The 27,433-nt window shown below is 55.2% G+C and overlaps 15 protein-coding genes across 15 annotated transcripts; 6 read left to right on the top strand and 9 right to left on the bottom strand.

Annotated features, from left to right (window-relative positions):
- Positions 1 to 66: 66 nt before the first annotated feature.
- CC84DRAFT_1154648 (ankyrin) lies at positions 67 to 2,877 on the top strand (the record flags this gene model as incomplete). Its single annotated transcript, XM_018176902.1, has 1 exon — positions 67 to 2,877. A coding segment is annotated over one exon (2,811 nt), but the record flags the coding sequence as incomplete, so codon positions are not given.
- Positions 2,878 to 3,798: 921 nt separating this feature from the next.
- CC84DRAFT_1221667 (uncharacterized protein) lies at positions 3,799 to 4,571 on the bottom strand (the record flags this gene model as incomplete). The annotated part of the gene is made up of 2 exons (XM_018183295.1): positions 3,799 to 4,230; positions 4,281 to 4,571. 2 exons carry the CDS (start codon positions 4,569 to 4,571, stop codon positions 3,799 to 3,801), a joined length of 723 nt encoding a protein of 240 aa, XP_018031502.1.
- A 1,067-nt stretch (positions 4,572 to 5,638) lies between these two features.
- CC84DRAFT_1168279 (uncharacterized protein) lies at positions 5,639 to 6,035 on the bottom strand. Its single transcript, XM_018179360.1, has 2 exons — positions 5,803 to 6,035; positions 5,639 to 5,742 (listed from the first exon to the last, which is right to left on the bottom strand). Exons 1-2 carry the CDS (start codon positions 5,983 to 5,985, stop codon positions 5,671 to 5,673), a joined length of 255 nt encoding a protein of 84 aa, XP_018031501.1. The 5' UTR covers positions 5,986 to 6,035; the 3' UTR covers positions 5,639 to 5,670.
- A 44-nt stretch (positions 6,036 to 6,079) lies between these two features.
- Positions 6,080 to 6,951, bottom strand: CC84DRAFT_1221666 (uncharacterized protein; the record flags this gene model as incomplete). The annotated part of the gene is made up of 2 exons (XM_018183294.1): positions 6,080 to 6,385; positions 6,439 to 6,951. The coding sequence occupies 2 exons, from the start codon at positions 6,949 to 6,951 to the stop codon at positions 6,080 to 6,082; spliced, it is 819 nt and encodes a 272-aa protein (XP_018031500.1).
- A 2,681-nt stretch (positions 6,952 to 9,632) lies between these two features.
- Positions 9,633 to 11,908, bottom strand: CC84DRAFT_1168278 (Sac2 family protein). Its single transcript, XM_018179359.1, has 2 exons — positions 11,354 to 11,908; positions 9,633 to 11,304 (listed from the first exon to the last, which is right to left on the bottom strand). The coding sequence occupies exons 1-2, from the start codon at positions 11,835 to 11,837 to the stop codon at positions 9,752 to 9,754; spliced, it is 2,037 nt and encodes a 678-aa protein (XP_018031499.1). The 5' UTR covers positions 11,838 to 11,908; the 3' UTR covers positions 9,633 to 9,751.
- A 156-nt stretch (positions 11,909 to 12,064) lies between these two features.
- On the top strand, positions 12,065 to 12,946 carry CC84DRAFT_1168277 (translation initiation factor eIF-5A). Its single transcript, XM_018179358.1, has 4 exons — positions 12,065 to 12,170; positions 12,319 to 12,585; positions 12,634 to 12,766; positions 12,815 to 12,946. The coding sequence occupies exons 1-4, from the start codon at positions 12,153 to 12,155 to the stop codon at positions 12,883 to 12,885; spliced, it is 489 nt and encodes a 162-aa protein (XP_018031498.1). The 5' UTR covers positions 12,065 to 12,152; the 3' UTR covers positions 12,886 to 12,946.
- Positions 12,947 to 13,272: 326 nt separating this feature from the next.
- Positions 13,273 to 15,179, top strand: CC84DRAFT_1263156 (uncharacterized protein). Its single transcript, XM_018185215.1, has 3 exons — positions 13,273 to 13,390; positions 13,440 to 13,539; positions 13,648 to 15,179. Exons 1-3 carry the CDS (start codon positions 13,295 to 13,297, stop codon positions 15,087 to 15,089), a joined length of 1,638 nt encoding a protein of 545 aa, XP_018031497.1. The 5' UTR covers positions 13,273 to 13,294; the 3' UTR covers positions 15,090 to 15,179.
- A 34-nt stretch (positions 15,180 to 15,213) lies between these two features.
- Positions 15,214 to 16,229, top strand: CC84DRAFT_277024 (ubiquitin-domain-containing protein). The gene is made up of 3 exons (XM_018185726.1): positions 15,214 to 15,398; positions 15,454 to 15,501; positions 15,608 to 16,229. Exons 1-3 carry the CDS (start codon positions 15,377 to 15,379, stop codon positions 16,183 to 16,185), a joined length of 648 nt encoding a protein of 215 aa, XP_018031496.1. The 5' UTR covers positions 15,214 to 15,376; the 3' UTR covers positions 16,186 to 16,229.
- A 965-nt stretch (positions 16,230 to 17,194) lies between these two features.
- CC84DRAFT_1190290 (uncharacterized protein) lies at positions 17,195 to 18,813 on the bottom strand (the record flags this gene model as incomplete). The annotated part of the gene is made up of 2 exons (XM_018181108.1): positions 17,195 to 17,224; positions 17,275 to 18,813. 2 exons carry the CDS (start codon positions 18,811 to 18,813, stop codon positions 17,195 to 17,197), a joined length of 1,569 nt encoding a protein of 522 aa, XP_018031495.1.
- A 1,469-nt stretch (positions 18,814 to 20,282) lies between these two features.
- Positions 20,283 to 21,678, top strand: CC84DRAFT_1199142 (ribosomal protein L1). The gene is made up of 2 exons (XM_018181604.1): positions 20,283 to 20,652; positions 20,702 to 21,678. The coding sequence occupies exons 1-2, from the start codon at positions 20,366 to 20,368 to the stop codon at positions 21,594 to 21,596; spliced, it is 1,182 nt and encodes a 393-aa protein (XP_018031494.1). The 5' UTR covers positions 20,283 to 20,365; the 3' UTR covers positions 21,597 to 21,678.
- CC84DRAFT_1168271 (palmitoyl-protein thioesterase 1 precursor) lies at positions 21,649 to 22,868 on the bottom strand. The gene has a single exon (XM_018179357.1). It carries the CDS (start codon positions 22,830 to 22,832, stop codon positions 21,852 to 21,854), a length of 981 nt encoding a protein of 326 aa, XP_018031493.1. The 5' UTR covers positions 22,833 to 22,868; the 3' UTR covers positions 21,649 to 21,851.
- A 392-nt stretch (positions 22,869 to 23,260) lies between these two features.
- Positions 23,261 to 23,457, bottom strand: CC84DRAFT_1056271 (uncharacterized protein; the record flags this gene model as incomplete). The annotated part of the gene is made up of 2 exons (XM_018173541.1): positions 23,261 to 23,322; positions 23,361 to 23,457. Coding segments are annotated over 2 exons (159 nt in total), but the record flags the coding sequence as incomplete, so codon positions are not given.
- Positions 23,458 to 23,686: 229 nt separating this feature from the next.
- On the top strand, positions 23,687 to 23,961 carry CC84DRAFT_1221657 (uncharacterized protein; the record flags this gene model as incomplete). Its single annotated transcript, XM_018183293.1, has 2 exons — positions 23,687 to 23,727; positions 23,784 to 23,961. 2 exons carry the CDS (start codon positions 23,687 to 23,689, stop codon positions 23,959 to 23,961), a joined length of 219 nt encoding a protein of 72 aa, XP_018031491.1.
- Positions 23,962 to 24,230: 269 nt separating this feature from the next.
- CC84DRAFT_1101775 (uncharacterized protein) lies at positions 24,231 to 24,800 on the bottom strand (the record flags this gene model as incomplete). The annotated part of the gene is made up of 2 exons (XM_018174933.1): positions 24,231 to 24,563; positions 24,627 to 24,800. 2 exons carry the CDS (start codon positions 24,798 to 24,800, stop codon positions 24,231 to 24,233), a joined length of 507 nt encoding a protein of 168 aa, XP_018031490.1.
- Positions 24,801 to 25,509: 709 nt separating this feature from the next.
- Positions 25,510 to 26,947, bottom strand: CC84DRAFT_1101656 (FAD/NAD(P)-binding domain-containing protein; the record flags this gene model as incomplete). Its single annotated transcript, XM_018174925.1, has 2 exons — positions 25,510 to 26,367; positions 26,414 to 26,947. 2 exons carry the CDS (start codon positions 26,945 to 26,947, stop codon positions 25,510 to 25,512), a joined length of 1,392 nt encoding a protein of 463 aa, XP_018031489.1.
- Positions 26,948 to 27,433: the final 486 nt, after the last annotated feature.

The following is a 27,433-nucleotide window of genomic DNA, read 5'->3' as shown; positions in this document are numbered from 1 at the left end:
GATATGAAAAGTCTGTCTTCTATTTCGCTCTCAAAGACAGCAAAGGACCTAATGGAAGCCCATCGAATGACGATTGATGAAGTCGACGACACGAACACTTATGATCAGGAACACAAGGCGTCCAAGCTCCAGACCTTAATAGAAGTTCTGAGATGTGAGCTTGGAAGGCCCGTACGATCTTCACATACTGGATTCGAGCCTACGAAGCAATGGACGACGCTCTATTATGCAGTATATCACAACCGGGAAGCTGCACTATTACATTTCCTTCGAGCAGGCCAAACCCCAGACGGAACGCCAGCTGCTCAGCCCCCACTGTGCGTTGCTGTTACAGCCGGGCATGCTGGCATTGTCAGGATACTCTGCGAAGCGGGCGCAAGCATCAATGCGGGATGTATCCACAGCGGAGAGACCGCTCTTCACCTGGCCATTAAAGCTGATCGCATCAATTTGCTCGACATTCTTTTCCGCTTCCAGCCCGACATTAACGCTCGAACGTTGCACACGCATGAGACGCCACTTCACTACGCCGCAGCCAAAACTGGGTCCGCCGCCGCCGTTACTGCACTTCTCAGCCACGGAGCGAACTATGAAGCCCTGGACAGCCATGGATACAGTCCAGCTGAGGTTGCTCTCAAGGCAAGACATCTCGATACAGCCGTTAGGATCATCCGAGCTGCCGGTAGAAAAGCTCATAAACTTACGAAAGAGAGGCAATGGCTTCTGAGCCAGATTCTGGAATCCCGAGGTCAGTCATCCCTGGGTGCAGACTTGATCGCAGAAGCTCTCAAACTTGCATGCCCTCCCGACTCCAGTGCCCTAGTAGAGGCTATCAAGACGCGCGACGTGAGCCTCGTTAGGCTCGTTCTTGACAAAGGCTCCAACTCCAACGAGGCGACTGCATCTGGTCTCTTTCCTATCTTCGCAGCATTCAATGCTTGTAGCGCACCCATCGTACAAGCCCTTGTGGAGCACGGCGCGGATGTCACGTTACGAAACCCACATGGGCCAAACGTGCTCCAAGCCGCACTTGCAAGTCCTTTGTCACGCGACAAAGAAGCGATCACAACAGTCTTCGAGTTGCTGCTGTCTCGAGGGGCTGACGCAAGTACGAATTACTCTGATGACACAACGCTTCTCCATCGGGTCGTCAGCGCAGATAGCAATGCGGTGAAGTTATTGCAGCTGCTTTTGAGACACGGTGTTCCCGTCGACTCACAAGACCGAAACGGGAACACTGCGTTGCACGTCGCTGCGGCGTCGGGACCTTGCGTTGCGATGCTCCTGAAGCATGGTGCAGATGCAACCAAGATCAATAGCAAGGGCCTCACACCACTTCTCGGTGCTACTAAAAGTGCGACAAGCGAAAACGAGCCGGATCTCCGAGAGCTGATCAAAGCATCCGATAGGGGTGCATTTGATGCGGCAGGAAAGACTGCTCTGCACTTAGCTGCTCAAAATGGGTTGACAAAGACAGTAAAACTACTGCTCGACGCTGGCGCTGACACAAAATCAACTGATACGAAGAAACGAACTCCGCTTTTGCTGGCTGTACACAACAATCGATGGGAAACCGTAGCCCTCCTTGCTGCACAACCAGGCAGCAACGGATGGGACGAGAACGGACTTACAGCACTACATCATGTTGCTATGAAGACACCAAAGGGACCATCGACGTGGGAAGATATCGCTGCCGCCGCATCCTCATTTTGTGAAAAGGGCGTCAGCCGAAGCATGCGAGACCAGACGGGCTCGACGCCTCTCATACAGGCGGCCAAGACCCTCCCTGAAGAAGGCTTGCCTGTGCTTGAAGCGTTGCTTATCAAGAAAGGCTCGGAGAGAAGTAATTGTGTTGCACACGAGGACCATGATCAGCGGAATGCTCTGTACTATGCGGCAAACTCGGGCAAAGCGTCATTCGTCGAAGCGCTTCTGAGGCATGGCAGTCCTTTTGAGTTGCACGAATGGCGACAGACGGATAATCCACTCGGACCAGAAACCGTGATGAACAAGCGAATCCTGAAGCTCTTTGCGGAGCACGAATGGATCCGACGTATGGGGAGTCTGCACCGGCAGTCGAGCACTGCCAAAAACGAGGGGGTGCTATCTAAATTGCTGCCGATCCGAGATCTTAAAGACTTACTTTCAATGGGGCTCGATCCCAATCGTCTACCAACAGTCAAGCTTTCGGATTCACTTCTTTGGACACTTTTCGATCACGGCGTCTCTGCGTCGAATCTCCTCTCAAAATACGTCTACGATTCTCTGGAGCTGATCTTCGAATTCGGTGCCAATCCAAATGCGATGGCGAACCGGAAGCCTCCTCGCACACCAAATATGCGTAACTCACAGCAGATGCAGCTGGCGGTGCATCCGTTTACGCACATTATCGAACAATGTCCGCGGGTAAGCTTGGAGTTAATCTTACTCCTGCTCGATAATGGCGCAAAACTGTCCATAATGTCACCACTTTATGATGGCAGATTTCCACTCCATTCCGCCGTGCGAGTGAATCGCATCGATATCGTAGACGGAATGCTTCTCAGGAAGGTCGATGTGGACTGCAGAGACCTGAGACAGCGCACACCACTCTTCCTTGCAGCGGAAGACGGACTGGTCCAGATTGTGGATATGCTGTTACGCTCGGGCGCGGATATTGATGCTGTCGATGTTGAAAGTAATACTCCACTTCATATGGCGGCAGCTACTGGCAAAACGCATTCCGTCGCGTGCTTACTTCGCGCTGGCGCAAAAGCCATCTTGGAGAATTACAGGGGTCTTAAGCCATTGGACTGCTTGCCGGACAAGCTGCCCCCCGCTGCGAAAGACGAAATCACGGTTTTGCTGCAGCAGGCCGAAATGATCGAGCGTCGAAAGTTGTCTCCTCCACCACTGAATTCCAGAGGACGCGCGCGCACGCAAGGACCGGAACTTGAGAAGGCGACCGTGAACAAGGGCAGGAAGCTCACGAGGGAACCCCGAAGTATTCCAGCCCATCCAAAGACGGCATCCACCGATATCGCCCTCGTTCAACGTCCCGTTATACTGCCAGCAGCAAAAGATTTGAATCCACCACGGTTGCCTGACAAAGACACCCCAGCGCCACTCCATCTCTCGAAGCAAATGATCGGCATCCGCTTCACACCTCCCACACCGCCAACAATCCCGCTTCCTATCGCCCCACCAGAGTTGGGTCTAGCAACCTCGAGCGGAGCCCAAAAGCCCCGCCAAACGCCTCGCGTGGACAGCGGTCTCGATCTCGCCAAGGTGGGTCAGGAACGACCTCCACCCGCATTGGAAAGGAAAAGAGCTACGTTCGACCCGCTTGCGAACGTTCCTGCGGAGGATGAGGAACTGAAAAGCTGGCTGAACATGAGCAAGATGTTGGATAGGCTCTGAGTATGTTTCGGCCAATAGTATAATATTGGTGTGACAGCACATATGTACCTTTGATCTGTTACTGTAGCACACTCTTTTCACTCACGTACACTGTCACGGCCCAGACGAGATATGGTCGAGGACACCCGCGATACCCCCTACGATTCCGAAAGGTATATCTAATGACAGTCTATTCTATTTCCTTTTCGTAACGTCCTAAAGCATACACATAGCATAGCACAGCAAATAACTTAACGTTATACATAATACAAACATAACATAATACAGACACGGCACGAATCCCGCCAGCATATCCATGCAGACATTTAAGCTGCCCTCATCCAGCGAAGAGTCATGCATCACGTCGGCCTACAACGCGTATGGGCACTGTAGATCGCCAGGTTGCCTCCCCTCTAGGACCTAACACCCCGTCCCCGTATACGGCGCTCCCGTGCCACAGCACGTCTTCTTACTCCCCGTCCCTGCGCATTTCCACGGGTCCAAGCAGTCGTTGTAGTCCTTGCACTCCCATCCTGGACAGCCCCATTGCGTGGGCGCGCAGCACGTCGTCGTCGTGTACACTTCGTTGTTGACGGAGTTGGTGTCGGAGGCTGTCTGGCAGTGGTTCGGCGGGCGGCACTGGGAGTCGGCGGTGCAGGCGGCGCCGTCGTGGAGGTAGCGGAGCTCCGGTGGGAGTGTTGGGTAGGGAGAGGAGGAGGAGGGCTTGGTTGAGTGAGGGGTCGCGGTCGGGAGGGTGGACTGTGTTGGAGGGGTGGCGGTAGGGGAGTTAGACTGTGGAAAATTTATCGTAGTAGCTGGGGCGGATTGCGAAGCTGTGAATACTGCGGAGGTCTAAGTCAGGTGTTAGTCAGTGGAGACGAGGGTTGAGTGGGTGCGCTTACGGCAGAAGGATGGACTGCTCCGCTTGAATGTTTTCGTGAGAGGAGGACGCATAGTACAACAACCGCCGTTACGATGGCTATGCATGCTCCAGCGAACATCCATTTGTGCCTCTTGTTCCAAGGCTCCTTGTAGGTCAATAAGGGCTGGTTGTGCCTGGATGATCCGTTGTCATTAAAGTTCCCATTGATGTAATAGGTTCTGGTGCTCTGGTCGTGGAGGTTTGTGTTGGTGTTGTTGGCATACTGGAACTGGTCTTTTCCTTTTAGTGCGGCAAGGTACCTATGGTGCATCGTGACGGCCTCAAGGATTCGAGAGGTGGCCTCCAGGCAGCTTCACGTAGCACATACCCGCATAGGCAACAAGCATAGACGATGAGCCGATCGGAGAAGTTGCTTTGGGACAGAAATCGTACCAGAGGTACGTGGGAGGTGCAAGATTCTGGATGACTGGAGGGTCTTTTTTGAGGAAGAATGCACTTACTTTACAAGTAGTAAACGAGTAAGGCCATTGAGGCTCTGCGAAGCGGCTCTGGAACCGTAGCCCTTGCGCCCTCGTGGTGCACGGCTCTACCGTCCACGCTGCTCATCCTGGCATGTTTTGGCTTTGTGTTGTGTTTCACCTGCGGCCAGCAGGTCGACAAAGTGTCTGAGCCTCTTTACAAGGTTCAACGCCTAGCCTAAGCTTTAGGCAAAGGTTCACCGGAATGGGTACGTGCACCTGGTTATCCCCAAAATTGATGGTTGTTCAAGTGTGCCTCTGGTTTGTTGGTATGATATCACAGATGTCCATTGAGGACGAAAAGATGGGTAAGAGCGATCTCGCAGGTGAACGACGCAACCGCGACAGCAACGATATCTAGGTATCGAAGCTAAGGTCCACCAGCGGAATGTTCTTTAGCTTTATTGTTCATGGATGGTTCTTACAATATCGCCCATTGATTACAGATGACCATTCCTCTGGAATACAGTGCGTTCGGGGGTGCTAGTCAAAGGCGATATTCGATTACGACCGCTGGATTGGGAATGTCCGCCCCTCTCTTCGGCCTGTGCCGTGCGTTCTGTACAGTCACCCATCCAGGTCCTTCAATAAATCGAGACTTTATGTAGCCGTACGCGCTGCTTCCCAAAATAAGTCAGCATCTCGTATCGTACGTAAGCTGCATGGCAACTTGGTAATCGCGACATTTAAAGCATCAGCATTTGAGCTAGCGATTGGGGGCGATTGAGCCACTATTCGGAAATAGATAGAGAATTTATCAGTGTCCGTGCGTCTGAAAAATATGTCGAACGTTTTATAGGGAGCTGTAGGATGGGGTCCACTTGTGTAAGAGTATAACAACTAAAGAAGCCAGCCGCCACGAGAAGTCCCCAGACAGCTGAAACCCGTCTCCTACTCGCGAGCCTTGCAGTGCGATCCGGTATACCGAACTTGCGCAACATGGGACAGGCCCTTTGCTTCCGTGTAAGCCACTTCGCTTTGCAACCTTCCAGCCTGTTGAGCCAATCGCTGATATCGCAAAAGCGGGGTACAACCCTCAGTGCCACACAGAAAGGCAATCACAGCACGCAATATGCAAACAACGGCTGGGGCAATGCGTTGCCCCATGGAAGGGTCCATATTTCTACCGTTCAGGCTGGGAATAACGCTTTCCAGGTCGCAAACAATACCACTCAAGAGGAGGAGGCCAAAGCACTCAATCTTCATGCAAAGCACTTTATCGGACGGCGAACATCGATTATCAGATAGATAGCAACTCCATGCTTTCTTCATCTTCTGTATATCCTGTTTTACAATCTCATTATGCATTCAACGTCAGCCTCTGTTGTTTTGGCTCAGCGCTCTTTGCCCTCCCCCGGGCTATCGAGGTCTTTTCTCTTCGTTCTGCACCATAATTTCGAGCGTATGTCTCCGCAATCTCCAACTGCTTCTTGATAACATCGGGTTCCATGTAGACGTTGTTCGTGTTTACTGCCACGCCATCACCAGCAGAGCTCGCGCGAAGCTTTACCGACCCATGAATCTGTGATAGGATGTGTCCTAAGCCGTTATTCGATATTATCGTAGCGCCGTTGCCTACTTGCGTAGCGACCATCTCCAGGTCGAGCTGTCAGAGTGTTAGTGAGAAAACGTGGCACTGAATTCAGTCTGATCGCTTACTTTGGGTGTACGATTCGTCGAGATCAATTCGTGAGAGGCAGTCTCATGCTCCATGTTGTCATTCTTCCAATCTCCTTGCCTTCGAGAAAGCATACGACCGATGGACGCTAATTCGAACAAGTTCTCTTGTGATAACACGAAGAGCAAAAGTTCTCTTTTTGCCTTGAGCGACTTGAGTGTGCGGCTCAGAAGCTCCGTTTTGCCAGCCGCAGACCAACGGACTCCGAGCACTTTTGCTTTCGCCCGTGCGATCGTTCTCAACGCTTCCTCCGCAATCTCGAGCGATTCGTGCACGAGCTTGGCTATCTGTTCGGAAGCGCCAAGCTGCGTCTGTTCGGACAAACAAGAGATCCGTTTAGTGACCTGAATAAGATGTTCGAGATTCGTAGCTTGTTCTTGCCAGGCAACTGGTCCTCCTTTCAGTTCTGCGTAAAGTCTCGTAAAGACTCTCCAAGCGGTGTGAGTGTAGACTGCTAGCTGCGTAACGCTTGCTATTCCTCCAAGGACTTCCATGAGCTTGCCATGTGATGGTCAGTTTATTCAGACCCTTATCTCCTATCTCATTTCCCTTCGGAATGGAACATGTGAAAAAATGAATGACCTATGGTTTATGTTGCCGTCAGCGCAAGCAGCTGCTAGAGATTATGAACCAACCTTTTGCACCGGGCTGTGAAGTGCTCATGATACACCGGAAATCATAGGAAATGGGTCTTGGAGGCGCATTTTTCTGTGGTGTACCAATCGATATATTATCGATCCACAGTGAGTTACAATGGGTAGAGAAGCTAATAGGTTACCATGAATACCCGAAGACATGGCTGTGTAGAGACCCCGCTCTCAGGTTACACAAAGAAGGCAAAGGAGGCGGACACGGCCGATTCACGCGTGAGAAAAGCCACTCGAACACGTAGTGCCTCTAGATAGGCTATTTTCTCAGTCGTCGCGACATACTGACGTTACTAACAACCCATACAATGGAGACTGCGATTTCAAACGCAAACAGTGACAGCTATCCGCCGGCTTTCCAGATGAGCCATTGATATATGCTACTATTAGCGTAGCTATTTGCTAAACATATTTTGAAACACCGCAACGCGATGCTCGCGCAAGTTCAGCCTTGCTAATCCCTCCCCGCCCAGCTCTTGCCCTCTGGTCTGCCTCTGTAACTGCTCCCGAATAGCCATTCCCTCATTATGCTTCTGCATTTGTGCCTCCTCATTTCCACTCTCCGCATTGTTGGCGCTCATAAAACTGTCATTTCCCTTCTGATTGGCGTTCAGTTTGATGATTCTCGTGGCGACAACTTTTCCGTAACCATTGTTGGCAATCATGGTGTTTCTATCTCCTTCTTGCGCAGTGCTCACGTTGACCCCCTCCTTACATAGTATCAGTAATTACTCTTACGGGCTAGTGGTTTGACTAATGGCTTGACTAAGAACTCACAGAGTCGGAAGGCGAATCGTCTTTAGGCGCAGCTGGCTGCTGTGAATCCTCAGGTTTGGCAGACATGTTTTTGTGTGTCCAGGGTACGCAAGGCTGAACGATCTGTACGCACGGAACGGCTGGTACAACCAGTCAAACGAGTTTGGGAAGCGAGAAGGGCTGTTGGTGAGTGGTGGGTTCGAAATTTGTGGGAACAATTGCTAGGAGCGAAATATCGCCACTCTTTATATGTTCATTGAGGGGGGCCATTTCCTCTTCATCACGCATACGATCCGCAACGACCTTATCATCCCAGCGTCTACCCCCTCGATCCGCAATTTGCGTGCTGCGTCTTTATCTCACTATTCCAAGGCTTTGGCTTGCGGGTATACACACGGCTGGCCACCAAGAAACGATTCCACAGGCTGGGGATGTGAGGGACCACCCAGGGGGAGCACCGACGTCCTAATCCCATTCGCCGACCGCATCGTCTAGTGAAAGGCTCAGCCGTTCGAATAAGAAAACCGGTGAAGCAAGGTGCGTTACGGCGGTGTCGGATCCTCGTGCTGGCCACGTTTCCACGGCACGGTGGGTCACCCGTGCTCTACGGATTACGTTCCTTATCAGTTTTCTTGAAGCTAGGAAGAGCTTGGTTTTGCCTATGGATTTTTTGAGGAACATGTGTGAGCTTGCGTTTCAGCTATGCAAATATGGCGCTAATTTTTCAGACTTCACCGGTTCTTTCTGCACTTCAGGGTCGGAATTAAGGGACGGGTTCCTAGATGATGAATGTAGCAGATGCTCGTGGGAGACCAATGAATAGATCAAGATGCTGGTTCCATGTGGCGACGGGCCTTTTGAGCAACCCAGCTGTTACCGCGCATGTGCTGGCATCCCTGGGTGATATAAGGCTCTCTGTTGCCGAGGAAAGAGCCCATGCTGCACACCATCAGAAGAAGTGATCACGAAGATATGCGCCCTCATGTGGGGCACTCACCCCGCTTCTAACCCAGAACCGGCAGTCCCACGTTCGAGGAAGCTACAGTAGCAGCAGAAACAACGGTTCTTGCTCGAGTGTCTTAGTACCCTACGACCAAGCTATAGGACACCTTGTTGACCGTGCTAGGGCTGACATATGCTACCAAAGCTGCAGACGCTCTACACAGCCCTATGCACGTACCTGCTCTGCAGAAATAGAAGCAGGCTCACATATACGGCCTACGTGAAAAGTAATCTTCTTATGGCGGTAGGACTCGAACAATTCGAGGGGTGCATGTTGACTTTACGAGTCAGTTGAGGGCCCAGGCTAACGCACTAACGCAGTACAACGGCATCATTGAGAATGCTTAAAGGAGTCCATTCACGAGGGCTGCTCCAGCAATGCTTCCACATTGATGGCCTTTCCACCCTAAAAGATGATGTAGCCGCAACACCAAGTAGCATCTAAAAGAATTGAGACTTGTTCCAAGAACATCTAAGGAGCTGGTCAACACAAGACTGACCCCAAGCTGGATGACAGTATGCGGGCTGGAGAAGGTCAGGTCGCGACCATGCGTAGTCTGGCCACTGGAGGCTCGGTTGCGGGATATTTGGCCGTTCGCTGCAGGTAAGGCTCCTCGCTGCACTCGCGCAGCTCTGGTCCCTAAGTGGATCTTGTAGACTGGGCAACTGTATGGAAAACAACTGCATACCAATGGTACATCATGACCCCTACCGCCGCAAGAGGTACTCTATGAGCAGAGTCGAGGGAAATCGATATCCCAGAACAAAGTGTTGTTGGATTCTATACCAAGAAGAGCAAGGACCACTAAAGTCCCAAACATGCACGCTCAAATGCTTCAAAACGCTACCATATCTACGCCACAAACGGCCCCGTCTCCAACCCCCTTCCTCACTTATCAAACGCATCCCTGGCCCCCTCAAAGTGGCTCACAACCTCCCTCCCCAGCCTCCCCTCCACATCCGTCAAAATCGTACACACCAAACTGTAATTATTACACAAAAATCTCTCTCTCTTCCGCGGATCTGCCATGCCCTTGCCCATCCGCGCAAGATACGCTTCATACTCGCTCCTTAACCTGCCCACACTCACAGCCACCGGCTCGTCGTCCCCAGCCTCGCTGCTCAGCGCGAGAATGCCATGGAGTAGGTTCGCGAACTTCTGCGTTAGGGGCGTTGGGGCCGTGGAGTTGGCGGATTGGGAGCCGAGCAGCGCGGCGCCGGTAGATGGCCGGGTGGGCAGCGAATTGGTGAGTTTGGCGAGGGACGTGCAGTGCAGGTCGAGTGTCTGCTGGAAGCGCGGCCACAGTAGCATGTTGGTCGCGTTGATGTAGGCTTCCACGGCGGGCACCTTGCGGCGCTGCAGCTCGAAGGCGAAGTGCTGGTTCAGCCGGACGCAGAGCAGCACGCCGAGCGTGTCCGTGCTCGGCTCGACGAGCTGCTTCGTCAGGGCCTGCCCCAGCGCGAACGTCGGCTCAAAGATGGCGGCAAAGGTGCGGCCGATGGCATGGTAGGTTTGGCTCGGGGAGAAGTAGGATGTCAGGAACGTGTATTCGAAACACGCGTTGTCTATGAGGGCGAGGTTGAAGCTGCGGAAGGGGGTTTCAAGGTAGTGGGGGGCTTTTTCTTCTTCGGCGAGGTGGGCGGGAAGGGCGGTGGTGGAAGTGGTTTTGAGGGTGTCGACGCGGCGGCCGAGGGAGAAGGCGTCGTAGGAGGAGGGGGCGGCGCCGCGGGCTGGGCCGAGGAGGGCGCCGCTGCGTTTCGAGGTGGGGTCTTCGCCCAGGACGTCGTATTTGTCCAGTGCGTGGATCTTGAGCTTCTCCAGACTCGTCTTGTAGCGGGTGAAGTGGTTCAGGTAGTACCATCGCATCGTGTAGATGTATGCTTGGCATATCTGCGAGGCGAGCTCCGGCTGGTGTCGTGCCAGGAAGCCATAGAGGTCCTTGTATTTTAAGAATGCTTGCTGTTGGATGATCTGGGCGTTGATCGAGGGCGATCGTATTGCTTTGATCTGGGCAACAATGTAGTCTCGTATTCGCTCGATTGCGCGGTTGGTAAGGTCAGCGAGCAGCGGCTTTATGTCTGCGAGAGCTTTGAGGTCCGCTTGCGAGGCAGACTTGGACGCGATCGTCTTGGACCGCTTCTCGAGGTCGGAGAGCGCGCGCAGGAAACCCTCGTCCACCGGTCCTTCAGCGATGTTGCGCACAACAGCTGGCGATATGCTTATGTCCTCCACCGCCGGGCCAAGCAGCTTCTCCACAACTTTGCGGTTCTCGAGCTTGGTGTTCAGCGCGATGGAGCGGTTCTGCAGAGACTCTATTTCTGCGGACACGGCGCCAAGATCGGCCTGGAAGTTGGTGAGATACGTCTCGACCGACTTGAGCACCTCGTCACACGCGATGATGGACCGGTGCAGGTCCTCGAACTTGTCCTTCTCCTTGTCGACTGCACTCACGATAAGCAAAGGCACCTGGAGAAGGAGCGAAGCACGTACATTCTTCAACTGACTGCGCGCTATATGTATGTACAGGAGATGGCACGGGCTCGGGCGTGCCCTCGGCCGCGAAGTCGTGCAGGCTCAGCCCCTCAAAGTCTATGCTCGTGTCCAGCTCCTCCGGCTTGTCAGGTATCACCCCGATGCCGCTGGCTTTCAAGGGCACCGGCTTGCGCGGCGGCCCTCCCATGATGGCCTCCAACACGTGCACCGGATCTGGCACGTTCGGGGGCACGCCGCCCGGCGGTCGCCTGCGCGCCGCGCCATTGGGGAGGCCAGCTGTGGACGGTAGACTAGTGGTCGAGGAAAGCGGCGAGATCAAGGACAGCGACGACGACCGCGGGTTCAGGCCAGGCCGCAGGGGCAGCGGCGCGGGCCTGTCCGTGGGGTGTAGCCGGCGCGGTGCTGGGGAGAACGAGTCGCGGCGCGGTGGCGGCGTGCCCGAGGGCGTCGAGTGCGCGGACAGCCTGTCCAGACCCCACATGCTGCGTGTGGATTGCGGACCCCGGGTCTCAAGGGCGCATTGCAGGAGTCGGGTCTGGGGGAATCACGGGCGTGGCTGGCTGCAGCTATTCACAGCTTCACGGGCCGCGATTTCCTCCGGCGACGGGCTGCCCTTGCCGCCTTTACGAGAGCGCACGGGCCCTCCGCCCCTCAGTGCCCCAACCCTCAATTTTGATCCAGACGCAGACTTCTTCTCTTCTTCCGTTTATAAGGAGCCTCTGCCCACCCCACCTCGCACGACCACATCCCCGACAGCCTCTTCCTCACCCCCGCCGCATTTCACTCATTAATCACCATGGCCGACGACGCGCAGGTATGTACCGCCCCCCAGGGCTCGCATGTGCACTCGTGCGCACCGTACCCCGCCTCTGCCTGCCGCTGCCGCCGCCTGCGTGCGCGCAGTCTCCCACCCACTGCCCGCACAGCGCCATCGCCCACGCCAGCTAATCGCATCCGCACAGCATGAGCACACCTTCGAGAGCGCCGATGCCGGTGCCTCGACCACGTACCCCATGCAGTGCTCTGCGCTGAGGAAGAACGGCTTCGTGTGCATCAAGAACCGCCCCTGCAAGATCGTCGAGATGTCCACCTCCAAGACGGGCAAGCACGGCCACGCCAAGGTCCACTTGGTCGCCATCGACATCTTCACCTCCAAGAAGCTCGAGGAGTTGTGCCCGTCCACCCACAACATGGACGTGCCCAACGTCCGCCGCCAGGAATACCAGCTCGTGAGTGCGCCAAGACTTGCACCGCCGAATTGCCACTAACTTTCCCAGCTCGACGTGACCGACGACGGTTTCCTCTCCCTCATGTCCGACGACGGCTCCACCAAGGAGGACGTCAAGCTCCCCGATGGCGAGGTTGGTGACAAGATCAGCAAGCTCTTCACCGAGGACGGCAAGGACACCAGTAAGTGAAGCTTTCAAAGCATAACAGGATGCGACTAACCAGACACAGACGTCATTGTCCTCACTGCTATGGGTGAGGAGGCTGCCATTGACGCCAAGGAGGCTCCCAAGACTGGTTAAATGCTCAGTGTTGGACGGCCTGGGTCAGAAAAGTTGTGTAGCGGTCAATTCAAAAGCAGGGAACTCCATGTGGATAGCGTGGAGCTGCACCCTGTACGGTGGCTTTGGTCTTCAAGCCACTGTTCGCCATCTTTAGGCGACGGACGTTTGTGGATCTTCGGACGGATTTGGGATTCTTGCATTGCCTCATGTACCGGAGAAACGTGTCACGAATCTCCTGAGAATAGATACCTAACGGCAATGATAAAAGATGATGATACTATGTAAGCTTCTCCAGAGTTGTCGCTGTGAAATTCGAGTGAATGTGTGCTTGCCGCATTCGGTTAGCGTGAGCGAAGGCGCCGTTGCGACTTCCTCAACCGGGGAAAAGTGCGACCATCACCAAAACTTGATCAACTAGGCAGCCAATATGGCGCCTCGCTGCGGCGTGGAGAATTGCCGCTCGCGCAAATATGAAGAGGGCGAGGACGGGTACCTGTACTGCGAAAATGGGCACCGCAAGGGCGTACGTAGGGCGTGGGCAGGTCAACAAATGCTAGCTTACCAGGCCGCAGGAACAAATTGCTGGGGAGGACGAGGACCAGTTTGAGACTGCAATTAGGACAACAACGCGGAAAAAGGTTGATAAGGAGGAGTCTGAAAACCCCGAAAAAGGTGCGTCCGCCTTGAAATTCAAGTATCTGTCTTTGGAATCTTCGCAAGGACTTGTTGAATTTGATTATTGCTATGATCATCTACGATATGGAGCTGACTTTTGCAAAGTATACACAGGAGCCAAAGGAACCGACCTCTACGTGAAATGCCTGCAGCTCATCCTCCGCCACCAGGTGGCGTTCTTAATCCGAAAGAAAGGGCTGCCAGCTGAACTTGAAACAGTTGTCCAAGATCTGTGGGTGCTTCGCATCCTTCAGCTGGGTCACAAAATCAGAAATGAAAGCTATGATTCAGGCTCTTCCCAAGTTTTCAGTACACAAGAAAGTGAAACAGAAGCGGACGACGATCCGTTGATTATACCATCGAGGAGAAAGAAGCTGCAGGAGAACCCCACGCTCATCGATTGCCTCGCATTGTGCTATCTAGGCACCCTCACACTTCGATTGCCAGTAACGCCTGGCGATTTCTACACATGGACTACCGAGGAGGACATGCCTTATTTGAACGCGATACGCCTCATCACTCCACCAATGAGGAATCGGTTACCAGCGACATACCACAGTGCATTTAGCCCATATTCCCTTCTTAACCTCAGACGCTTTTACACCGCGTATGCCAATCTACTAGCCGGACTCGAGCTGAAGTACTCAATTGCCTGGCCGACGCTCAACGTCCCTGTCCTTTTATTTCGCTATCTGAAGGATCTCGCACTCCCGCTTGAACTGTACGATGCGACTATCCGCTTGGGCGAGAAACTCGGATACGACTTCGCACTCTACGTCAGTCCCAGACAAAGGCTCAATTTCGCGAGCCTTCCTGAGGCCCGGCTGGTATCCTGTCTGGTGATTTGCGTCAAGCTCATTTTCCCATTCGATGATATAAAACGTCATCCGCGATCCGTCACCGAGCCTGCAGCGACAGCAATAGACTGGCCTGCGTGGGCTCAACTAGTGAAAGCCGCGAGGGCGGAGGACCGTGGAGGCCGGCACCGCTACACAACGGAAGAGCTGACCAAGGTTCAAGAGAAAGATGTGTTCTCCATGTCGGGCAACGAGCTTGACCAATACCTTGACTTCTACCTCGCCAACTTCGTGGATGAGATGAACATCCAGTCGAAAACGTCTGATGATGCCTTCCAAGCTGCAATGTATAGTCTGTTCCCCGTTGCACCCGACGCAAGTTCGCAGCCTGCGAAAGCGTCCGCAGATCTACAGCAAGAGAAGAAGCTAAAGCTCGTGAGGGCGGTGCATGGTACAACGAAAGAGGTCAGGGCTGTGGAAGATGATGAAAATGTGGAGGTGCTGAGGCCAGGAGTGCGGTACGCTGTGTACACGAAAGAAAGTGTTATGCCGCCGCATGCTGCGAGATTCCACGAAGAGGCAGCGAGGATCTCGGGGCTTACGCTGGATATGCTAATCAGATGTGTGCGGCACATTGAGCGGAAGATTGCGCGTGAGCAGGGCAGACGGAAGCAAGGTGTTTCGCAGGAAGATGCCGAAGAGCAAGTGGAGAGCGCAGAGGTAGAGATGCTGGATGCAGATGACGGCTGAGCAGTGATGGGTCGGCAGGCGTTGGACAAGCACCAGCGCCTGAAACCATCGATGCACCAGAGCTAGCAAATCCGAGCCTCAAAGCTCTGCCACACGTATCCGTAATGTCCAAAGATGCCGATCTCGCAGTCGAGATCCCATGTTTGTGTTGGGTGTCCGAGGAAGTCGTAGCACGTGACTAGCGCTAGCGCCCGCCTTCGCTAAGCGAGCCGCCGCACTGAAGCTCGCTCAAATCGCTTCTTTGCTACAACCCGTGAACTTCATCAAGATCCAGCAGCACCGACACCATGCAGATCTTCGTGAAGACCCGTACGTACCGCACCGCAGCCGCATTCGCCTATACCCCTCGCTAACGATACCGCAGTGACGGGCAAGACCATCACCCTCGAGGTGGAGTCTTCTGACACCATCGGTACGCACACCTTATCCCATCCTTCCCACGCCTGCAGCCCGCCGCACCTGTCGCGCACCCACCGGAAATTAATGCGAAGGACGAAGTGTTAACGGTGCCTCCACAGACAATGTCAAGTCCAAGATCCAGGACAAGGAAGGCATCCCGCCGGACCAGCAGCGCCTGATCTTCGCCGGCAAGCAGCTCGAGGACGGCCGCACCCTCTCCGACTACAACATCCAGAAGGAGTCGACCCTGCACTTGGTCCTTCGTCTGCGCGGCGGCATCATCGAGCCCTCGCTCAAGGCCCTCGCCTCCAAGTATAACTGCGACAAGATGTGCGTTTGCCTCTGCCGCTCCCGCTGTCCATGGGATGGCTTGCTGACACACGCGAAACAGGATCTGCCGCAAGTGCTACGCCCGCCTCCCCCCGCGCGCCGTCAACTGCCGCAAGAAGAAATGCGGCCACACCAACCAGCTCCGGCCCAAGAAGAAGCTCAAATGAGCGGCTCACCCCCTGGCGTACCGGCGATGGATGGGAACGGGTCACGGGAAACGAGTGCGACGATTGCTATGCTATACGGAAAGCCTGCCAGCGGAGGCGTGGAGCCGTGGCACTGGTGCATGCATGCATGGATGGCGGCGTCCGTACCTTTTTACGATCGAGGGTCTGGCGCAGCGATAAGAGGATCGCTATTCATGTAGATTGAATCGATACCTCGGCAATTCATGGCTTTTTTCTCTTCCCTGTGTGCGTCTCTCGAGAATTCGTGATGTTAGATGTTTGGTGGTGTGGCGATCAAGGTCACGTGATCCCGCGCCACATTCGCATCGCGATGACATCATCTCGTGTTTACTCTCTGCCGGAGGGCAAACACCACCAAGTGCGAAAATCCAACTTCGATATTGCACATCCCAAAACTAAACATGGCACGCTGATGAACCACACAGAACCCTGAATAACATGTTTCCATTGCCCTAACTAACATTTCATGCCTCGTACCTCGTTACTGTCCCTCGGCTTCCTTCAGAAAAGGAAAAGAGACGGCAGACAACTGCAGAGACAGCGAAAAACTTTTCCCCATATTCATCTCATCCGCCGTGTATCAGCGCCATCGATTTGATCCGCCAGTACGGTTGACCACAGTATCCAACCTTTCACACGTTTTCCCGACCTCAAAGACCCACCAAGGCGAAGAGCGAAAAGCGAAAAGCGAAAAAGAAACACACCCCTCCCATATATGCAACCATCCCTTCCTCTCGCACCACCAATGCAGATGAGATGCATAGCAGAAAAAGATACTGGTACACGCGCAGCAGGTCAGCAGGCAAGGCGCACCGACTCCTGATGGGGTGATATACAAACAAACGACTTGAAAACAGGCAAGCAGGCAGGAAGAAATTCGAAACTCGAAACTCGAAACTCTGGTATCGACAACGCCTGGCTATGCAATCGGACTTTAAAAGGAAATCTGCTTGGGCTTGTCCGGATGCAGGTGAACGTCGTCATATCCGCGCAACGCGATATGAGACGTGTCCCAACGCCCTACCGAAGGCTATGATTTTGATTTGGGTCTAGATTTGGGGCAACAACGTTCTGGGCCATCAGAAGCACTATCGAGACGGAAGCGGGCCGCGAACACGAACGCAAGAGTGCAGGTCGATGCGTTGGTGCGAACGGCATCGTGGGCATTACGAGAAATGATGCGATTGCTCAAACGCGGGGCTTCTTCCAGTAGTATTGCTAGCATGTGTGAGTAAGAGGCCACGTCACCAAGCCGAAGATGATCTTACCTTGTGCTGCTTCCTCACAGACCGCAGACCCGTGCCGCGCACGCCGACCGTTTCGCGTCTCAACATATTCGAATCCATCTCAGGAACGTAGTAGAACTCGTTCTCCAGCGGCTGGCCGGCAGCGTCCTTTCCAGAGCGAGGAATCTCGCCGATGCAGGGGATACGATCCATCAGTTGCCTAAGATCCTGCTTGCTGAACTGCGGCACGGGAGTGGAAGCTCCGCTGCCTTCTTCGCCATCCGACTTCTTGGGCTGGCATGCCTTCAGCTCAGCGGGAAGGTTGCTGTGGATAGCTGACAAAGGTTGCGAGTGGATGCGGGAGTAGGCCAGTTGGTTGATGATGTGGTTCTTAATGGGAGACTCCTTGAAACGCACTAGCTCAGAGGACGAGGACTTGCGGGGAGAGGCTGACTTCATAAGAGAGCGCCGGCGATGCGCAGAGAGAGGCTGAATAGGCGTAGCGGTGGAGAAGGACGCGAGGCGGGAGTTCAGATCCTGACCGAAGGGACCGAACGAATGGACGATGGGATCGTTCTCTTCATCACCATCCGAGAAGCCGTCCTCATTGAACGAGGGACCAATACTGGCTTTGGTGTCCAAGGCTTCCACATCTGGGCCTGAGTTGGAACGCGACTGCGGAGGGCGGATGAAGGTCTCATCGGCAGCCAAGGGGCTGGTAGGTGTGGGCGTCGCAGCACCGTTGTCTTCGCGGGCATCCTCATCCTCAAAGATCTGTACAGGCCGCATTGGAGGTGGCAGGGAAGGGACGGCACCGAATACGGGCTGGCGAATGGGACTTTGGGATACAGGTGAACGCGGGATGAGTGGAGGGCTCGATGCGAAGTGATCCTGAGCGTGTCGTCGCGTCGGGGAGAGAACATCGTCTTCCGAGTCCCATGAAGCCTTTGCCGGAACCTGAGGCCACGCGATCATGACGCGGGTATCCTGCACATCCAAAAGAATCTCTTGCTCCGGGTTCTCCGACATGTACGTGTCGCCCTTGTTGAGCTCGAAAACATTGCCTCCGCAGTGGATCTTTGCACCGTTCCATCCTATGCATTCCACCTCGATGTACCCGTTCGGGTAAGACGCGGTCGGGGCGTAGTACGCGGATTGGACGTGAACACGCGAAATCAGGCGATTCGCGGACAGCTGGTAGTCGGACGAGTTGGAAGACCTGCCCATACGAATGATGTCGCCGTTTGCGGGCAGGTCGACCGACGGCACGGCCCCGAGTGGCTGTCGCTCCGAGAGGGCGGAGATGGTACGCTCGAAGACGGGCCTCTTCTGCGGCGATGAGGACGCCAATATGCCGGTCGACGAGGTAGGCACAGGCGTAGGATAGTACTTGAGGTGATGTCTGGCGTGAGTAGGGGAGTCCTCGTCGAGCTTACGCTTCGATGAGCTGGGACGCGGGAAAGGCGATGACGAGAGCGGCTCAAAGGCGGGGAGCAGCGACGGCTTCTGCGTGTGCTCAGAGCGTTGCTGCTCGGGCTCCAAGGGCAATTGCGGCGCCCTGGTGGAAGGGGAAGAGTCCATGCTGCAAATTCGAGTCGAAGACGCGCAACGTGGACGTGTCGTGCCTTCGTCCAGAGGTAGCTGGACGTGCAGGGCGGGCAGCCGGCAGATGATCGGCTGTTGTGGTAGAGGTAGACGGACAAAAGAGCGTGAACGTTGATTTAGGAAGCGGTCACAAAATCGGCCATGACGAGGACTGGTGAAGAGAAAGGTTGGTCGCGCCTGCCCACGTCGCGGGTGTGGAGTAGGCGCGATTGAGGTGGTAGGCGCGAATGGAAGGCGCGCCTGAGTCCGTGCGGAGTATGAGCACGAGAACGCCTTTTCCCAGCACCGCCTAGGTACAGCTCGACACTATTTCATGCTGCGAATTCTATGGCATTTGCTTCTAGTACTCATTCTTCTATCAGAAACTGTCTTGAAGCTGTCGTTTCGACGTGTGCGCTGTCAACAGCTGCTGCTAGGGCGCCCGGCATCCATTCATAAGTCTGTGCACAAGGACACTGGTCAGGCAGGGCTGTTCACTCGCTCGGTTCCTGTTATATAATTCTGTGCCGTCCCAGCCCCTCGTCGGCTTTCGCCTGCCCGCATCAATTGGCCACACCGGCGCTGGAGCACGTGTGATGAGCCAACGTTGCTCGCAGCAATCAAGCTCGTGTACCATCTGCAGGGCCAGGGAGAACGAGCTCAACCTTCTATTTCGGATTCAGCCTGATCGTCCAATGTGCCACCAATTGGAGTTTCTCCAACGCTCTACCAGATGGCAGGACGAGTTTGCATGTCTCTGCGAATGCAGCCATAGTCACTGCTGTTTGGTCACAAGGCCTGATCTGGCTGCAAACAGTGCTATAGACAGCACAATCATGCAGTAGCGCTCGGAATGTGGGACGAGGGACGTCAATTGGAAACGTCACTACCTGGGCGTAAGAAAAATCTTGTGCAGCATCCCACTTTTACGCGTTCTGTACTCGCGGTGGACCGTGAACCGCGACCAGCCCGCAGTGAAGCGAGTAATACCGTGAAGCGAGCTCTACCAGGACGCGTCGAGACATGACGGTAACCTGGGCGCTGTTTCGGCTTGAATATTGCACAATCGGATGCCCAAAAACATGCGAGCGAATTGGACTGAGACAGCATGTTCCGGCTGCCCTGCGCGTGTGCCTAGAAAGGAAACACCTCCTGCGACCGGAGCCATCCATAGGGAGCAGCTTCGCCGCAGGATCACTGCAGTCAGCGCAAATGACATCCAATGTCGTGCCTAGGCTCAAAAGACGTGGTTCGAAGATTTCGTCGGCTCGGGAGCCTGCATTGCAGCTTTCAGAGGGCGAGATTCGGTAGCCTGTGTTGCATGCGTCTTCCTATCTAGACGCGTTCATTGGCCGAGGCTTGTCTAGGGTTAACCCCACTTTGTAGATCGGATACCACGTTTTTCCATCGCCGAGTGGACTAGCGCGAAATCTTGGCAGTCCAGAATTTTTGGAAGTAGCAGGCGCAAGCGGTGAAAGTTGGGATAACATTCCTCTTGCACCTCATACAGCCAGGACTAGCTCGTCGGATTAACCCACACTTCACCAACATGGCGAAATCAAAAGCTGTCGCGAAAGCCGCACCGAAACAGGAGAATGCGCTCGCTACGAAGAAGTCCGGGTCGCCGTACCAGCTGGATCCCGCGCAAGTCGAACGGGCCGCAAAGGGACTCATTGCGCACATGAAGAAGCATGCACAGGAAAAGGAGGATAAGGCCGACAAGAAGAACCTCGCCGCCGACGAAGACGACGCCGCAGATCAGGACCAGCCCATCTTCCTCACTGTCACTACTAAGCAACACGTCCACGACACCAGCCGTCTGAAGCCCGCAAAACTGTACGTCTGCGAGAACAGAGCATCCGGAATGACTACTGACATCTCACAGTCCCCTCCCCCACCCCATAATCGGTGGCGACGTCCGGATATGCATCTTCACGAAGGACCCCCAGCGCGCATACAAGGACCTCATCTTCGAATCCTCCGAGTTCCCCACCGAGCTCCGCACAAAGGTTGCCCGCGTCATCGGCGTCGACAAACTCAAGAAGAAGTGGAAGTCGTTCGAGACCAAGCGCCAGCTCCTCGCCGAACACGATGTCTTCCTCGTCGACGACCGCGTCACCAAGATCGTCGCCGAAGCCCTCGGCAAGACCTTCTACGGCACAAAATCGAAGCGCCCGATCCCCGTGCGGCTCACCGCGGGCGCCTTCATCGACAAGAGCAAGAAGGACGACAAGAAGAAGCAGGAGAATGTTGTCGGTACCGCTGCGGGCGTCGCGAAGGAGATTGAGGCCGCGCTGAGCGCCACGTATGTTAGCATGAGCGCGTCGACGAACACCTCGATCAAGGTCGGCAAGCTGTCGATGACCCCGGCCCAGCTCAAGGAGAACGTCGAGGCGGTGGTCGAGAAGCTGATCGAGAAGCACATCGAGCACAAGTGGCGGAACGTGCGCGGGCTGTACATCAAGGGCCCAACGACCAAGGCGCTGCCCATCTGGGTGCACGACGAGATGTGGGTGGACGACGACAAGGTGCTCGACGCGGCGCCTACAAAGGCCATCACGGACGCCAGCAACAAGGGCGAGAAGCGCAAGAAGTGGGAGGAGTGGGAGGAGGAGATGCTGGACGACGAGGACCTCGAGGAGAAGCGGGAGCGCAGGAAGGCGAAGAAGAGCAAGAAGGACCCCGAGCAGGCGAAGAAGAGCTCAATAAGCAAGGAGAAACGGACCAAGCTGAAGCAGGAAGCGCTTGAATCGGTGCAGACGCCGTTGATTGCGAATTAACCTTGCTTTATGTGCATCACCTGTTCGCGGCGTTGGGCGCTTAAAAGGCTGGTCTGCTTATGTATGAATGAATACCAGATTCTTTCTCCGTCTGCTATTTTACACTACCGTCCAGTCATCTTGAGCTACAACTAACATTACAACGAAGAGACCATTGTCGTAAACGACGAGTACACCATCATCGTAGCCAAGACGCGCCGCTAGAAGGAACAGAACCGGCATCCAGAAAGGCATCCAAGGACATGGGAGCCCGCCCTACAACTCCAACTGCTCCTGCGACTCTTTCTTTGGGCCCTCCCAGCTCCCCTTTGCCGGCGAAAAGTACCCCTCAAACACCTCCGTCAGCACCTCATCGCTCAACCGCATATGCCCGCCCGCTGTCGTCTTAAATTCCAGCGCCCCCTTCTCATCCAACTGCCTCAACCCAATCCAATCCTCCTTATATATCGTGCGGTTCCGCAGGGCCGTAACCTCCCCACTACTCGCATTAACCTGCGCGAACCAGCCACTCTCTTTCGGAATAACTGTCGTATCCTCCTCAAACACATACATCACGAACTTATCCAAGCTCGCCAGGTTCTCCTTGTACGTCGCGTTCTTTTCCTCCCGCTCGTTGTTCACGTCGGCCAGGAAGTTGGAGTACTCCAAGTAGTCGTCTGTAGGCTCCCCGGTCGTGTCGTTCGTCGCGCGGAAGTACTGCGCAGGCACGAGATGCGACTGCACCCACGCGCCCCACGTATTCGCCTTGAGCAGCCCAATGTACGTCTTGCACAGCCAGTCGCTCGCCCCGCAGATCTGGTACTTGCTGATCCCGTTATGCTGGCTGCCAAACGTGACCAGGTTCTTCACAGGCGGGACATTGCACCTCTCGATGAAGCCCCGCAGGAATTGCCCGCCCTGCGAGAAGCCCAGTGCATTTACGCCCGGCGCGGAGGATAGGATTGGGTGCGCGGCGAGGTCGGCGCAGACGGAGGCAATCTGCTCTGTGAGGTTGCCAAAGAAAGTGGCGGTTTTGTCGGAGTCGGGAGATTCGTCGAGGCGGATGTAGTAGACGAACGTGCCCGGGTTGACGTCGATGGCGAGGTCGCCGACGGTGTGGAGGCCGTCGGCTGCGTAGTTGTCGCCGAGGCCGTGCCAGATGAGGAGGGGGAGGGGCCGGGCGGCGGGTGGAGGCGATGGGGTCGCGAGGACAGCGCGGAGGAGGAGAAGTGTGGAGAGTGGGAGGAGGTGCAGCATTGTGGTGTTGCTTGGGTGAGGAGTGTGCGGATGAGGTGTTGATCGATGATGCAATGAGGTTAGACACAGTTGTGGTCATAGCTTTCCCTGCAGGCGCTTGCGCTATCTCGCGTGGGCGGGAACACCTGGTGAACGGAATTGTGGAGCTCGATCATGCAGCTTCATCGCTTTGACATGACTTCAATCGAAACAAAAGCAAGCATTGCTTCAGTAGCAGGAACTCTCTCTGTCGGCTCTAATCTCATCAGCGACGTAATTAATCATCTTTACCCACAATCCCAATTACTCTCGTGTTAGCTCTGGCTCCTTCACCTCATCAAAAGATAACTCCGTCAACCAGTCTTCGAGCGTGTGTTTTTCATCATCGTCATCGTTGGACTCTCTCCGCTGCGACTTCGCCGTACATCGATCCGGCAGTGGCCCATCTCTTCAACCATCTGCTCAATCAGTTTGTCTTTCGTGAGCATTATCGTATCGAAAGGGGGTTGTCCTGTAAGGAGCTCGAAGATCTAGCAGTACTCAATAAACTATTTGGCAATTCATATTGGTCTGGGCTTTCTGTACAACCGGCGCTCCACAAGTCAAGCGGATGGCCCCAATCGTCCCCAAAGATGACTTTTGGAGCACAAGTAATGGAAGCAGAGCTATGGACCGCAATGTACTCGTAACCGCCAAGATAATTGGAGGCTGTCTGCATTAAAGAAATAAAGTGTCATCGACAAACGGACACGATTCTCAGAAAAGGGAGAGGGAAATATACACAAGTATGGAGTCCCAAATACAACTACAGACAGTCAAATTTCCACAGTCCCCTCGAATCAAGACTCTTTCTCCCTCTCATCGAAGAGGTCACAATGAATCGGGAGCTATCTCATTTCACGCAGGCGGTGCTGAAGTAGAAGTTGACCAAACGGAGTTGGCGCAAGAGATACACTGACGGCACAATAACAGGAACCCTGCCAATAGCAGTAACACGGATCCCAGAATCCATATCACAGCTCGCCCAGCCACTGCGGAGCAAGCAAGCAAGGGTATCGCGCAGACTATCCATATCTACTTCGACGAGAACGACAAACTGGATGGGTACAGGCTGTTCGACGAACGCCCGGTGAAAAAGGAGGATGCTTAGACGGAGTCGAACACAGAGCCGTAGCTGGGAAAGACTGCACGATCGGGCCAAGCAAGAGGATAAGCTCTAGGGGACGTTTGGTATCAATGGACGGCGGTCCATGTTATTGTCCTGCTAATCTACGACACATCACTTTGTGGTTCTCGTCGACACCAAGCGAGTGCTCCAGCCAGAAATTAATCTTTAGGAACATAGACATTCATTTAATCCAGTGGCCTCCTCGACAGCAGCGGTACACTCCGTCATATACTCAAATCAATGGTTATTCTTTACCCGCTGAATTGCACACTTTTGCTCGCCTGCCCCGCGTTCTTCTTATCCGTCGCAATGTTGTTGTCCAACTTCTTCTGCTCCTGCGCAATCTTCGCGCTGTTGTCCTTCCCGCTCTGCGCCGCGCTGATACCCAGATCCAGCACCTCGAGCTGCAGCTTCAGCACCTTGTTCTTGATCTTGCCGTTCTGCAGCGCCGTCGCCGCATCCCCAGATGCCGCTGCGATGGCCGGGTTAAATGCGTCCGTCTCGGCGGACTCGGCGGTCTGCCTGGCATCCGATATGATTTTTGCGTCGGCGGGGTCGACGTTGGCGAGGTTCGAAGTATCAATCTAGGATTAAGGTTAGGGGGGGATCGATGGTGGGTGAGATGAGGCAGGGAGGAGAAGGCGTACGGGGAACTTTGCCTGCACCTCTGCGAGGGCATTGCCAGCGACGCCATCCGAGACCTGGAAGTCGGCGTAGGACTTGGCGGTCAGTACGCCGGCGCGCTTGGTGAGGGGCGTGGGGGCGGCAAGGGCGCCGGTCGCGAGAAGCGCGGAGACGATGGCGGAAGAGGAGAAACGCATTGTGATTGCTGGGCTGGGGTATATGAATGGAAAGCTGGTAAAATATGGTATAAGTTGTAGGGTATTTGTATAGGAAGCAAAAATGGTATGCAGTATGAACGAATGACAGCCCAGCTGTAGAAAGGAACGAAACGATCAAGTAGATAGCCGAAGCGGAGGAAGTGAAGACAATAGAAGCGATGCTATAGCATGACCCGCGAGGAGCAGGCGTTCTATATGCGTTTCCCTCGTCCCCTTGGTACCGTCTCTCGCCGAGCTTGCCTCATCTCTTGCCATTGCTTGACACGCCGTAGTGAGTCTCGCATCATCTTGTCATTCGACGTCACCCTTGCTGAGGCATGTGGTGTTTGAGCTTGGCGGCATCAAGCTTCGCGCCCCCACGTTAGGGCCACGGGCAGGGATCTAAGCGAAGCGTTCGCGCCGCATGCATGGGCGTGCACGGGCGCTAGGGCAGCATGGAACGTACCTGAGGCGCGCACGGCAGGTGTGTCCTGGGAAGAGGGCACCGAGATTGGCCCTGCGCTGTTTATGCTCCCGTTGACGCGATCGTGAGGATGTGCGAGAGGTGGAAAGAATCTGCGCGCGAGATACGAGGAGAGGCAGTATGAAGCAAGACGCGTGCGATCGACTTGGTCGTGGAGCGTTTGGTCTTTGAGATGCGGGGTCAAATTTGAGTTAGGTGGTATGCTTATGTATGTATGCCGTGTGGTTATGCCAGGCCAGCCGCAACCTTCATTTCTTCTTCGTCCACAAACTTCAACCTCACTTTGCCCTTTTCCTTGCCCCGCTCCCGCTCCGCCTTGTCGATGCGTTTCCACGCTTCCCAGTCGACTGGCGTAACGCCCTGAGCCACCACGCTGTCCTTGACTCCGTCCCAGCCCAGTCCTGTGCTTGCGCTCCGGCCCTTCTCGCCGTTCAGGAAAGGCGAGCTAGCGCTCCAGTCCTGGACAATGACATCTGCAGTCGTGAATGCGTCCATCATTGTGCTGACGATGACACCGGTTGGCCCGCGCTTGACCCATCCGACCGCGTACAGCCCGGGGAGATGGCCCGCGGATAGATTCCCAGGGCCTGCCGAGGGCGATATGACACGGCCATGGGCGTCGTTCGGGATGATGCCGAGTCTCTCATCAAACGGGACGCCGAGATCGGACAGACCGGGCAAAGGGGTAGACTTGTAGCCTATCGACCTAAACACCATGGATGCTTCCGAAGTGACAATCTCGTCTGTGAGCTGCACTCGGGCGTCCTTTGACATGGGGTCTGCGCCGGGCACGAATTCGGTCTTCTGGAAGTCAATCGAGTGAACACGGTCCCCGATTGGCTCGCCGAAGCGGTTTTTCTTGACGTGCATCGCGTGCGGTGACTGCATGAAGGACAGCTGCCATCGTTTCTTGTAGTCATGGGCTTTCACTGGCGAGCCTTTTAGAAGGACATCTGCGAGGCGTTGCTGCACGCGCGGCAGCGTTTTGGTATTTTCGGGGTAGAACTTGTGAAGCCCAGCGCTCTCGAATCCGACCCTGTCGAACTGCATAAGCTCCCGAGCTTCCTTGACCGTGTATGAAGCCTATGTCATATTAGTGAGGTCGTGTTGGAATGACTGCGGAGCGTACCTGCAGGGGCCCGCGTCGCCCAACAACCTCGACGCGCGTGATGGTGCTGCGGGCCAAGGCGGCGACGGCGTGGTCGGCTATGTCTGTCTTGCGGAGTTGAGCCAGCGGGGAGACGAGGATGCGCGCGACGTCGAGCGCTACGTTGCCGTGGCCGACGATGACGGCGCACTCGCCCTGGTCCAGCTCCGGCTTCAAGTGAGCGAACTGCGGGTGCCCGTTGTACCAGCCCACAAACTCCCTCGCGGAATAGACACCAGGCAAGTCCTCGCCCGGGATGCCCAGCCGGCGGTCCTCGGACGCCCCATAGGCGAACAAAATGGCATCGTAGTGCGGCTTCAGGTCGGACAGCGCCAGCGTCGTGCCAACCTCGACGTTGCCGATGTAGTTGAAGCGGGGGCTCGCGGCGACCTCTTCGAAGGTGTCCTGGCAGTTCTTGACTTCGGGGTGGTCGGGCGCGACGCCGAAGCGCACGAGGCCGTACGGGACGGGCAGCTTCTCGTACATGTCGACGACGGCATCCTGCACCTGCTTCATCAGCCGGTGCGCCGTGTAGAAGCCGGCGGGGCCCGAGCCGACGATGGCCAGCCGCAGCGGCTTCGCGGCGGCCGTGCTGTAGCCATTGCGCGGGAGGTGCAACACGCGTGCGGGAGCTTTCAGCGCATGGCGTGGCGCGGCCGCAAAGACGCGGCTCGTCCTGTTTGTGTTTGTGGTGTATGTGCGTGCTGTTCGCGGGGCAGCATGGCGGAGCCTGCGGACGCAGCTAGCGCACACGTAGGGCGCTCGTCGTGCGTGGGCGCTGGCGTTCATCGTGTTCAGCCTGTACGGGGAGAAGTTGCCCTCGTCCAAGGCGCGTGCCGCTGACTAAGGCGTGCCCGCTGTGGTCGACGACCCGCACGCTGCGGTCTTGATGTCGCTCCTGGCCTACACATCGCGCCGCAAATGTTGCGCAAGCGTTGAGAGCTTTTCGCATTTGTCACGAGGCGGTCGAGATGCATGTGCTCGTGAACCCGTGCCGGGGCC

The sequence above is a fragment of the Paraphaeosphaeria sporulosa genome (genome assembly GCF_001642045.1).
Source record: "Paraphaeosphaeria sporulosa strain AP3s5-JAC2a unplaced genomic scaffold CC84scaffold_11, whole genome shotgun sequence".
Classification (NCBI taxonomy): domain Eukaryota; kingdom Fungi; phylum Ascomycota; class Dothideomycetes; order Pleosporales; family Didymosphaeriaceae; genus Paraphaeosphaeria; species Paraphaeosphaeria sporulosa.
Note: the sequence above shows the minus strand (reverse complement) of the source record. Positions and strands in the feature narration are given on the sequence as shown.